This window comes from Chlamydotis macqueenii, chromosome 9 (assembly GCF_036417535.1).
Source record: "Chlamydotis macqueenii isolate bChlMac1 chromosome 9, bChlMac1.mat, whole genome shotgun sequence".
NCBI lineage: Eukaryota > Metazoa > Chordata > Aves > Otidiformes > Otididae > Chlamydotis > Chlamydotis macqueenii.
In genome coordinates, this window is record NC_141564.1 from 25,148,025 (window position 1) to 25,160,249 (window position 12,225).

Sequence of the window (12,225 nt, forward strand, 5' to 3'; positions counted from 1 at the left end):
AATATCAGACTTTTATTTCACAAGATTCAGTCCCGTTTTGGTAAACCAGCTTTCTCAACAAGTGCCCACGTGTTCCCTCGGCCGTCACAACGCCTTAGGACTCGCGCGAGTGCCTCCTCCTCCTCCCCGCAGCCGAGGGCCGGCCCCGCAGCATCAGCTGAATCGTCAGCGGCTCAGAGAGGAGGGGTTTTTGAGTAGCCTGGTAAGGTGGATTATCCATCTCTCAGTTACTTTGGGAAGTTTCAGATCTATTTTTGCCTAAGGACAATAGTTAGGGGTTTTTTTTACACTGATCAAATAGCTCTAATACTCTTTTAGATAAAGCTTCATACAATTCATGACCACATCTAAAGTGCTAGGTAATACTGAGTCAATGATAAAACAACTTCAGATTTTTTCACGTGATTTCAAGAAACCTACTGTTCACGTCCACATCTGATCAAGCTCTATATAAATCAAACTGCAATCTTTACCAAAACCAACAGCTCTCAGTAATGATTTCCAGAGGAGATTTGACCATGCAAGGACTGCAGGAGCTGCAGGATTAAAGTTGCAGTTGGACAATGACTTTAATTACATAATTTTGAAGAGGCTAATTACAAACCTGAAGTTTGTTATGTGAAACACTCTCCCCGTGCTGGTCCTGCTGGCATCTGGACAATGGTTTCTCTTAGCCATCACCCACCTGCGCAAAGGACGTACCGCTTCTTGGGGCTGCTAGTTAAAACTAATCAATATTTTGCAAATATTTTTGTTAAAAAAGCACAAAGCCTAACAACTAAACCAACATGCTAAACTGATGCTCATTTCTCCTCTTGCAGGTAGAGGGAAAAGCACATTTCTCAGTAACATCTTTGCTCTTTACGTCTACAGCAGGATCTCAAAAACATCTGGATACAGAAGAAACCCCGTAAAGATGCTGTCGTCCTCAGCACTGACGTAGACCCCGTTCCAGTCCCGCGCCACCTCCAGCCACACCTGGTCACCTGCACTCAGCTTCAGGACGGTCAGGAAGGACGCCTGGTCGATCTCCTGGCCGTAGAGCGTCTCACGGGCTTTGGCCACCTTCCTGCTGCGGGCAACAAGGCTGACGCGGGCCGGACGCCCTCTCACCGTCAGGTGGTAGGCGAAGACGTACGCCCCAGGCACGCTGCAGTTGAATTTCCCGGTGGAAGGGTTGTAATCTTCTTGGTCATTGTACAAGATCTTGTCAAATCTAATGGGGACGTTGGGCGGAGGGAAGGGCTTGGACAAGCCGGCGCTGAACGCCGACCGCAGGAGCTTTGCGGTGTCCCCTCGAGCGCCTTTTGCCCCACGGGAGCCTTTCTTTCCCGGGGCCCCCCGGCCCCCCTTGCTGCCAGCGACCCCCTTGGGCCCAGAAGGTCCCATCACGCCAGCGGGTCCCAGGTCCCCTTTTTCACCCTTACTTCCTCGCTCGCCCTTTTCTCCCTGTTTTCCATCCACCCCCTGAATTCCATCAACCCCCATCTCCCCTTTGCTCCCTTTTTCTCCCTTTATTCCCCCTTCCCCTCTTTCTCCCTTCGCACCTCTCCCCCCTGGCTCCCCGCAATAGCCCTTCTCCCCTGTGTCTCCCTTTTCCCCTTTGTCACCCTGTTCTCCGTCCACTCCCGGGTCTCCAGCATCCCCTCTATCTCCCTTGTCTCCTTTGGTCCCATTCTCACAAGTGTCCCCTTTAGACCCCTTTTGTCCTTTTAGTCCAGGGAAGCCATAGCTGCCTTTATTGCCTTTTACTCCAGCTTCACCTAGGAAAAGGGCAAAGTGGGAAGGAAAAAAAAAAAAGGATTAAAAGTATTGGATTGCTTTGGAGATGGAGGGGTATCACCAACAGCAAAGGGAAAGACTTTTCCAGTCCGTGTTACGTACCTTGCAGCCCAGGTTTGCCTGGATAACCGGGGTTTCCACTTACTCCTCGCTCGCCTTGCTCCCCTTTTCCTCCTAGGACATTTCACCATTAATGTACTGTTAGCGACATTGTCTGCAGCACAGCAATCATTGCACAGAAGATGACTGGTACCATTTTGCATGTGTCCCTCTCTTCATTAATAAAAGAGATGACCAATGTATGTTTTCAAGAAATTCCCTCAGAAACCTCAGCTGAATCTCACAGCACCAAGCACCATAACAACTGCATCTCGCTCAAATGTTGGGTTTCTGACTCTCAGCAGTGCCTCCTTGGGAGGCGGTTGCTGGAGAAGATGTCAGCTCTGCGTTTCTCACTCCAGGATCGCCAAAAGTTGTGTCCAAGAAGTGAATCAAAGCCTAGGAGACTGCACTGACTGAACTGCACAGCACGATGCTGCTGGTACGCCCATTATCAGCTTTGCTGTGTGTTTCTCCAAGACTGAAGGCAACTGCAAGGTTGTACCAGTGGTGTGTGGCAGCAGGACAGAGCTGCTCTGCTCCTGAAATGAAATGCAGGGTTTCCTTCCAGGTACTACTGATGGATAATAATTGCTCTCCATCTTAGCCGAAATCATTCTGCCTGAGATACTTAAATTGAAATACAGCTTCTACACCTGAGCGTAGCCTCCGTGGTGGTTTCTTCCTACTTATGTCCCTAATTTAAAGCAAATTACACTCACAGTTTTTAAACTCCCATTTAGAACAAGGAGTTTCAAGTGAGAGCTTTATGAGCAGCTGTTCCTGTCCCGCCTGTGCATACGCTACCACCATCTGAGTTATCGTCCCTCCACTGATGCCAGCTAAATCTCACAAGGTGTCAACCCGTATCAGCATACTCCGTTCCCTTCGAAAAAAAATACGTTTCCCTATAATTTTGTGATATTTGATGAGGACAACAGCATCTGTTTTCAAAATGAGCAGTTGGTTTGCTTTACCTCTTTCTCCTTTAGAACCTTTTGGACCTTGCGGACCTGGGGTTCCCGGCAGACCTTGTAGACCAGCATCTCCCTTCTCCCCCTTGGGACCTGTAATGTAATCACATCAAGAAAACTATCTTAGTAACTCAAATGTTTAGGTTTATAAAGAAAATCCACAATAATACCTAAGCAACATGGCATTGAGGGATGCATTTTAAGGCAAACTCTGTTTCTATCACCCTGGGAAGAGCTGGCTATTGGGCATCATACAACCAATGCAAAGAAGATGTGAGGTGGGTTTGGCCTGAGCCCCGCTCCCCTGGGTTGCAGACACTGCTGCTGAAACTCTACGACAGGGCGAAAGGTGCGGGGTGGCAGGGGCAATGCCACACTGCAAGTGCTGAGATCAGTGGGGCACGCGCGCTCGCAAGTCCCCTGGTCAGGCACGCGGCTCCCCAACCTTTGCCGTTCAGCTACTGCAATCTCTTAATCATAAGTTTTGCTTTTCAGTCTTGGTTGTAGTGAAAGACTTTTTAAAACCAGCTTTCAGCTGCCTCACAGCCACAGGAGCTCAGACATTCACAAAATATCAGAAGTAATCTGTCTTTAATACTTGAGGGCATCTAAGGAGCTCCCATGGCTTCGTAATTGCCCCTCTCCCTAAAAAGAATTAAGTCTCTGGATATAAAAGTGGAACCTGGCAGACGGCTCTGTGCTGCATAAGGGATGGGTTTAACCAAGAAAGCTGGCTCCAACCTCTTTTTTTTTTTTTACTTTTTTATCCACTTGGGAATCTAGAGTCTCCCAGCGCACGTCTGGGAGCAGACTACAGCAGCTTCAATCATCACAACTCGTTTGACAGGAGAAATTTCCATCGACACTCCAGAGATGTATGAGTGCAAATTCCCTCTGCAGCCACTGGAATTTCCATTAGCCCATCCCTCCCAAGCTATGGGAAGTGAAAATCCCTCGAGTGCAGTGTATTAAAAGGAAATTATTTCATTATTTTACCACCTTTCCTCAGATGAATATTTCCTATCTCCAATATTAGTGCTATTAAAGTGAACATTTGCAGACTAATGCACTATTCATTACAGCGATATTAGAATTAGCCGCCCTATAGACACATATCTTAGCAGTAGAAAAAAGAGACAAAGTATGCCTTATAAAATATTTAGGCACTCTACACAGAGATGCCCCTTGTGAGAGCAAGTATTTATTTTAAAATTTGAACCCAAAAATATTTTTCTATTTAAATTCCTCTTTTCCAAGGGGAAAAACAATCCAAAAAGAGGCTTTTATCATAAAACTTCAGCAGAGATACAAAAGCGCTTGCAGGTAGTTTTGAGGGTCATAAAACCACGGTTTAAGTGAAATCCAAAAGTAAATCTGTGACTCCCAGGGGATCAGATACAGGGACAGACAACAGAAAGAGCAGCTCCATGGGGCACCTGCCAGCAGGGACATGGTATGGGGCCACCTCTGCACGCACACCCATGCCAGTGTGGTCCCCAAAGTGATTGCCATGAGGATGAAGCTCCTTTTTGGGGGCTTTTGGTGGTTTATAACTTCTGGGATGTGGCTAGCACGCCTTTTTTTTGCTCTAGCTTTACACGAGGTGTAATCACACTCGGCATTTGCGGCACAAGCCCTGCTGACTAATTTCTTGAAGGAAAAGCAGGAGAATCCTCGATATGGTTTAAGCGCTTTAGCCAAGAGTGGTGAGACAGATGTCATTGTACCTGGGGGTCCCTGCTCCCCTGGCTGCCCCCGGGGCCCCGCAATGGGCGGGCAGCAGTCACAGCAGTTGAAGAAGAAATCGGCTGCGTCGAGCGTATAGTTCTCGAAGGGGAGGAGCGTGGTGGCCCCTCGGGCCGCGGGGCGCGGGGTGGGTAACTTGGCTCTGCCCGGTGCCGCCGGGAGCGGGCTCTTCGCCATGAGAGGGGTGAGGGGGGTGTGAGAGGCACCGTCACCCGCCAGCTGTACGGGCTTCGTCTTCGTGTACTTCACAGCTGGGGTCACTTTCACTCCCGCGTGCACGGCGGCAACGAGCAGCATCACAAACGCTGAGACAGGCCCCGGCGAGCTCCACATGTTGGTAGCTGCAGGAAAAGACAAACGCAATCATAAATTGGTGCACAACAGCCTTTGCTTTCGCGTGTTCCCCACGAAGCCAGGAGAGCTGCAGGAGTAGCGTCAGGCACATCTGGGCATCTGCCTGGAGGACTACGCTACAAAGCCTCGCTTTTTATGGGAAAAATAAAGCAAAATTAGGAAAATCTCCTGCCTGCTCACCTCTATCAACCGTGGCTCTACATAGCGCTTGCCATTTGGCCGCTCCCGTTAGCTGTGGTTGGAAGTGCTCCCACCAGTATCAATAGAAGCTGAAGGGACTGACTGAGAGTTACACGGTCACTGGGACACATAATGTTTCTCTTCCAAATGTAAGATCAGGACTAATTCAGTAATAACTTAGGAATCCAACACAACTGCACATTATCTAAAAGCTTTGCTCTGAAAGAATCAGCAGAAACAAAATGAAAAATCAAGTACTCCAAAATTTTAATGTTGATTGTTTCTGTTACTGACTGATTTTCCAGACTTGCATACCCTTTCAGCGTAAACATTCAAGTCTGGGTTTTTTTATTCTTAAAGAGTTGATTTAGCTGAACCAGGAAGCAAGAACAAAGTAAGAATCACACACTTTCCTACAGGACAGATGACAGCTCTCAAATGACTTCTCATATAAAGCATCTTTGTTTCTTTTTTAAACCAGCGTGTCGACCCGTAAACACAAACGGAACAGACTCCTTTTCTTGCTGAACCTGTAATCCAACCTTCCCCAGCAGCTAAGGCACTCCATTACATGAAAAACTCACCAGGAGAAACGCTGGCCATCCTTGCCATCCAGAGGGCAAAGGTAGGTCTGACTCAAAGGCAGGTATTTGGGAGCTGGATTATAATCTTTCCATCTTTAAGAATTCAGTTTTAGAGGAAAGGGTCAGGATTTTTTTTTCAATTTTTGCACAAAACCAAATCATTTAATGGAAAATTGATTATCCACACCAAATCCCCAGGGATCACTGGTGCCCGCTGCTGCCGTTCAATCCATTCTTCACCCTATCAGTTAAAGGATAAATTAATCCTTCCTCGTGCATGTGTTGCATTAGGACAGGACACCGGGCACTGATTTTTGTCATAGGCTCATATTTGCTCCAAACCAGCCCGCACCAACCTTACCATGAAGAGTTTCACTCCAAGGCACGGGAGGGGAGCGCTCAGCGCAGGCAGGCAGAGCGGAGCCAGACCGCACGGCCAGCAGCAGGGCAGCAGCCGCAGTCGCAGAGAAGCAGGGTCATCTGCCGTCTAGGAAGAGGAAAAATAGCACCAAATTCTTCTTTTGAAGAATATACTCATGTGGGAGTGTTTTCCACTGCTGGAGAGAACTAAATAAACCCGTAACATCCACACACCTAAAGCCAGAAGAGAATCTGTGACTGTAGAGACCTAGTAACTTTATGAGGAAATGGTAAACCAGTTTTCAAATCAAAGCCATTTCTGTGTTTTACTGTCACAAACCACTTCAGCAACAAGTTCTAAAAGCAGGCACTGTCCAGTTACATAGCCAGATTGATGGATCGCTGTCAAATACTGGAAAAACATCATCAATTAAAGAATTAGACCTTACCAGTCTGTTCAGAAAATAAATTGCTCAGAGCAAGGAATCGTTAAACAGATTTTCATTATAGCGGGCAAGACTGTTCCTAAAATAACTATTCCTAAATATAGAAATGCATTTTAATAAAATTGAAATTTTGGGCTTTTTCATTACATTAGCTCACCACAACTGATTCTAAAATCATTTATTTTAATCCCCCCACTAGGAAATATTATGATTCACAGTGGCCACAAAATATGAAGAATTAAATTTTGCTGCAGTGAAATCTCGTTCAGTGAAATCTATATTTCCTTGGATCTAGATATCCACTAATTGTTAGCGTGTTTCCCATAATAACATCGTAATCATACAGTTGTTCTTTGGTTTTGTCCCTAAAATGACAGTATTTAGACATCCCAGTTTACAGCAGGCATTTAACCCCAATCTCCCAGTTTTAAATACCAGGGAGATGATTGCACTTTCTGTTATTTAATTATGTCAAGTTCTTACACAGGGGAGGAAAACCACTCGTCCTCACGCAGCTATACATTCATTACAGACAGGAACTTTTCTTGAGACAAATTACATTGCCGCGATGTCTAAAATTCTATGACCTCATTGCAAATATCCCATCTGAAGATTAAACAACCAGTGCATGCTATCTCCTACCTTACAAACGGTCCTGCTCCCAGGACGACCCCCCCTCAATGGCACCTTGAAAAAGTCAATCTTATTTTGGGAGAGAATCAGTTTTGTTTGTGTAACGCCTGCTCCCGTGGCCAATGAGAGCCTGCACGGTGCGGGGAGGATTGGCAAAGTCCCCTGGAAGGAGCAAGGTGACATTGAAATTTGAGGCAATGCAAACGCTTTCCCCAACTGGGACGCCGCTCTTCACATGGGACTTTTTTTGGCTCTTCCTCCACCATCAGTTTTCTGGGCTTTAGGGATGCTCCGCTTTCAACTCGCAGCATCGTGTTTTGGTACCACCGGACTCAGCGTGAATTTGTCCATTTGCTGCAGCACGGTCCAGGCTTCTCTCAGTATTTACCGTGCGGAGCTTGGCACTGCACTCCCCTCCCTGCAGCGGGAGTTTAGAAGGGGTAAAAGAGAAACTGCAGAAATAGCTGTATGGGATCACGAGCGCACGTGCGCAGGTGTCTGCGTGGAAACGGACGGAAAGGGGAATTCAGCCCCAAACCCAAGCTGTGCCAGGTAAAGGCAGGGATGGAGTGAGAGAACGCTTTCTTCTCCCTGTGAGGTACCTGTGGGCGGTCGTGCTGCACAGCAGGGCGGCAGAACAAAACTCGGCCGGGAAAAGGGACACATCCAGCCCAGGAGGCTTGTGACAACGCTGTTCCTATAGGAACTGATAACCCCTCTGGATTTTATAGGCTAATTGATTTTCCTTGCCCTTTCTCAGCAATCACAGCACTTGTTTGCCCCCATCAGTGACCTTAAAATGGGCCAAGGTTTATTCTTAGATTTCCCAGTCCGGTTCAGAGTGCAGTGCTTTCATTGCCTTGTCTGGGTGAAATATGAGCAAGGGAACCGTCTCATTCAGTCGGGCTGAATTCACTACATACCAGTAGGCTCAAAGCTCAGCTGCCGGACAAGAAAGGCCGCTTGTTTCAGGAGAAAACAATCAATTCTCCTTTAATGTCAGTGGAGAGAATTGTAATCCTCCGTGATTTATTTGTGACCACCTTTTCCTGCACAATAGTCTGCAGCTTTCACCAATAACAGGTTGATTAAGGAAAGTCTATTACGAAGCATCGCGGGCTGGATTGATTCACTGGCTTTTCAGGCTATTCCAGAGAAATCAATTAGGAGTTCTGCAGCGAGATGCTCCAGCCCCGTGTAGGAGGTGGGCTTGTCACAGCTCCTGCAATGCAACCTGCACCAGCGCTCACTGACGCTCATTCATATCGCCAAAAACAGAGCTGGGTCCTGAATTCAAACAGTTCTTTTTAAAAATGAATAGCCCTCTTCAATACTGTAATTTGACTTCATGTTTTAAACTGAAGTTAAAAACACTTCTGTCTTCAGCAGCTATATTTCTGACAAGATCGTGGATACACAAATTGAAAATAAAAGGCAACCGAATCAATTATAATGAAATCCTTATTTTGGTCTTAACTGAGGACTTTTCATTAGCAGCAGAAGTTATTCAACAGGGGAAGGTTAACCATTTTTAACCACCGTTACTGCATTTTACAGTGTTGCCCCCATATTCACCACAGCTGCTCTTTCACAGACTTCAGTTTAACGCCGTTTTTGCTGCACACTAAGGCTAAAGCAAGAAATACAGCTTTAATCCCAGGTTAGTGTATTCTCCTGAATAGCCTGAACAGGAGCACTCTGGAATAGTATTGTTAGATTACGTGACAACTGCAGGTTTTAAAATTATACAGTGCTCATTGAGTTACTGAAGCAGTTTGGAAAAACTCACGGGTTGAGAGTGTAAATTAAGATTTAGCACTAGATTAATCACTCTGTTTATTCAGGGGATCTGGAGCAACGTTTTACTGATATAAATGATGCATGTGAGGCAAAAAAATTCCTTCAAAGCACATTTCAAATGCACTCCTAGCCTTGCATATTTGCAGATAACTGGTTTAGACTGAGATTTGCAAAGCTAAGCTAAAAAAAAAAGATGTGTCTATGCTACTGATTTCTACCGGCACGTCCACCAGCCATGGGTATGAAGAGCTGGGACCTTCTGGATCTATCTGAGATAACTGCTGAGTCACTAAAAGCTCCTTCTGGTGTTTGGCAAAAGCAAACACATGAAAGCCAGTGCATGCTGGAAGAATCTTTAACCAGCATAAAGTAATTCCCCAAGGAAGCAGCATCCTTGCAACCATTAATCCTCGCAACGCTAATGCCGGCTCCCCATCGTTATCAGAGATGGGGAGGAAAGGAAGAATTTCACCAGAGACCCTCACCTCTGCCATCCTCTGCAGCCTCATGCTCCTTCTGGGACACAGCAGGGTCCTGAACATGGATGCGGCCGCGACAACCCCGTCCTTGCGGGATCCTCTCCTTGGCAGTCATTCTGAAACACGGAGGGACAAATTTAAATTTTTGTATTAAATTAATAGAGTAATTCTTAAATGAGATCAGCAAAGGAGATTCGAAAAGCACCTCCCAGACGGTTCCACTTCCAATTTTTTGCAAATGAAAATAGAAAATGTAGACCTGCAGACACAAGGTAGACTGATAAACCGAAAAAAATCTGGTTTGGAAATACAATAAAGAAGGAAACAATGAAAACCCAAGCAGCTTAGAAAATAAGCCAGGTTTGTAATCTTTGGAATTTGTCTCTACAGTTGTTCTGTTTTCAGCTTAAAATTTTGGGGGGCTTTCATTTGTGATGAGAACTTTAAAAACTGTGTGGTGTAAAAATTAAGTCATTTTTGTAGAAAAAGGAGCAAGTACTCATGCAGGATTATTAATGCTTGACTTCAAAAAAATAAACACTGCCATTGGGATTTCCATTGGATGCAAAGGAATAAAATAATCTCCCTGCAAAATCAGTATCATTGCATTTAGTGGTATTAAGGTTCAGACATCAAGGGGAAAATAAAATTGAAAAAAAACCCTGCATCAGTCTACGCCAGTACATCCCACAAACCCTGCACCATATGTTGGTTTAGATTTCCTAAGTCTGCAGGGTGGCAGTGCAGTTACACCCAAATAGAGATTTATTGCACTTTAAAGCATAACGGCTAGAAGGACCCAAAAGCTAGCATTTCACATAAATAAGCATTTAGGGAGTTATTTAAGTACTATAAGAACGTCATGCTACCGATCACATTCCATCGAGTCAATCACTCTAAGAGTCCCTAAATGCATATTTAAAACAGCAGTAACATGCACTTATTTACGTGAGAGACCGGAATTACAGCACAGGAGTTGTTGTAACTCTTCGGGCTGAACTCCTACACTTTGATGACTTTCGATGCCCTTTGAGGAACGTCAGATGGCCCTGCAAACAAATGCATCCCCCCACGCATCCTATGGCTGCAGTGGGGAGCAGAGCGTGGCCCCGCTCCAAGCCCAGCTCCAGAGCACGGATCTCCTTTGTCAGGACCGACAGATGCCTCTGCTCTTGGCTAAGAAACACGGCCATTGTGCTCGTCTGGAAACTCCAGCCGGCCAGAGGTAAAAAGTGATAAAATTACCTGGCTCCCCTTTTTCACCCCGGTCTGCCTTTGTGTGTTGGGCTTGGGGATGTCACAGAAACCCTGCTTCTCTGGTGTACTGCTGCTTTCCTTCAGTGCGTTTAAGGAAAAAGAAAGAAAACAGTCTTCAATAGCCGTGCTTTTGCTAATAGCAAGTGGTGGGATTGCTTCCCTCCTTGTTTCCAGTACCATCTCTCAGGGGAGCTGGTATTTGCTGGGGGGGGAGCTAAAATGCCGGGCTGCCTGGTGACAGCGGCTTGTCCCTTTGGGGTGAGGGTCGTCAGCCCCTCCGCAAGCCGGGTGCTGTGGCTGAGGATGTCAAAGCAGCCTGGCAGCCTCCCCAGTGCCACCCTCTGGGACCACTTTGGCGGCATGTGTCCCCAGCCTGGGTCAGCGGGGACAGCAGGTGCCCACAGCAGGTCCCCGGTCCTGGTCCCCGTCTCCCACTGCTCCTGGTATTGATGGGAATGGGCTGAATGCACCAGGAGCAAGAGCTTTCCCAGCAAAATGATGGCTTAGAAAAGCAGAGGAGCAATACCCAGTCATAATGCTGTGGAAGTACCTCACCTGAAGAATATCTACCAATGCAGAAACTTCTTTCCATTCACCGATAGATTGTTGTACTCACAGGAGCAGATGCTAAAATAAAGAAGAAAAAAAATGCATATATTGTACAATCCTTAAAGCAGCACAGAGAGCTCTCCACTGTCACTATTTGCAGGACACAGAGCAGCAGCTGCTTTCTTGCAGCTTCCTGGAAATTATATTTTCTGGTTGAAATCTCCTTTTTCATGTTTAATATATGAAAGCCACGAAACAGACCCAGTACCTTCTCCCCAAGAGGTAATGCGCTGCCTTTTTGTGCCTTCGTGAGCAAATCCTGCAGCTTGAGGCGGCCCCTCGACACTTTGTGATCTATATCCCAGTATTTAATCATTCTGAGATCAAAATAATCCCAAAGGAAGTACATCGAATTCCAAACCAGCAATTTTATGTATCCAAATTTATAATTTATTTAGATGTATACAGCATATTTATAAATAGGACTATTTCTAGGAGATTTTCCTATCACATATTGTGAACTCAAAGAATTAAAAGCGCTCCGTGAAGTTTTATATTGTCTCCAATTTTTTGTACCCTTGGTCGTACCGCTTCATCTGCCTGTTGTCTCACCCATCCCACATATCCCCCTTCCCCAAAGTTTTTCGGGGTACGTCTCGCCACGCCAACACCTTCTCTTTCCAGCACATCACCCTCGCTCGATGCCAGACCTGGCAGCTCTACCGACGCGGCGCGTGCGTTCATATTTGGGGCTCTATCAGGAAAAAAGGCGGTTTCTCACTTTTTCTTTACACAGACCCCACAGAGGCCAAATACCCAAAGTTCAAAACTCGGTCAAAAATTGCGAACCACCATAGTTTAAAAATTCATACTCCAATATTCAAATTTGTATTTATTTTTTTTTTTACAAATCAGGAAAGATTTGGCCGTACAGCTGCTGTTGTACTCGGATTAGGTGCGGTTGTTCTCATATAGGTAAAGT

At 45.9% G+C, this 12,225-nt stretch overlaps 1 protein-coding gene across 2 annotated transcripts in view; it reads right to left on the reverse strand.

Moving 5' to 3' along the window:
* Positions 1-12,225, reverse strand: part of OTOL1 (otolin 1) — a 22,851-nt gene continuing 10,626 nt past the window's right edge. The window contains exons 2-9 of one of the 2 annotated variants that reach the window (XM_086754476.1): positions 11,250-11,321; positions 10,683-10,772; positions 9,444-9,553; positions 6,081-6,206; positions 4,583-4,942; positions 2,859-2,948; positions 1,885-1,956; positions 1-1,763 (exon numbers count right to left, since the gene is read on the reverse strand). In XM_086754476.1, coding sequence (XP_086610602.1) covers positions 868-1,763; positions 1,885-1,956; positions 2,859-2,948; positions 4,583-4,934 — 1,410 coding nt within the window. In that variant the 5' untranslated portion in view covers positions 4,935-4,942; positions 6,081-6,206; positions 9,444-9,553; positions 10,683-10,772; positions 11,250-11,321 and the 3' untranslated portion in view covers positions 1-867. The remainder of the gene's footprint in view (positions 1,764-1,884; positions 1,957-2,858; positions 2,949-4,582; positions 4,943-6,080; positions 6,207-9,443; positions 9,554-10,682; positions 10,773-11,249; positions 11,322-12,225) is intronic. The other variant, XM_086754477.1, reaches the window with a different exon arrangement.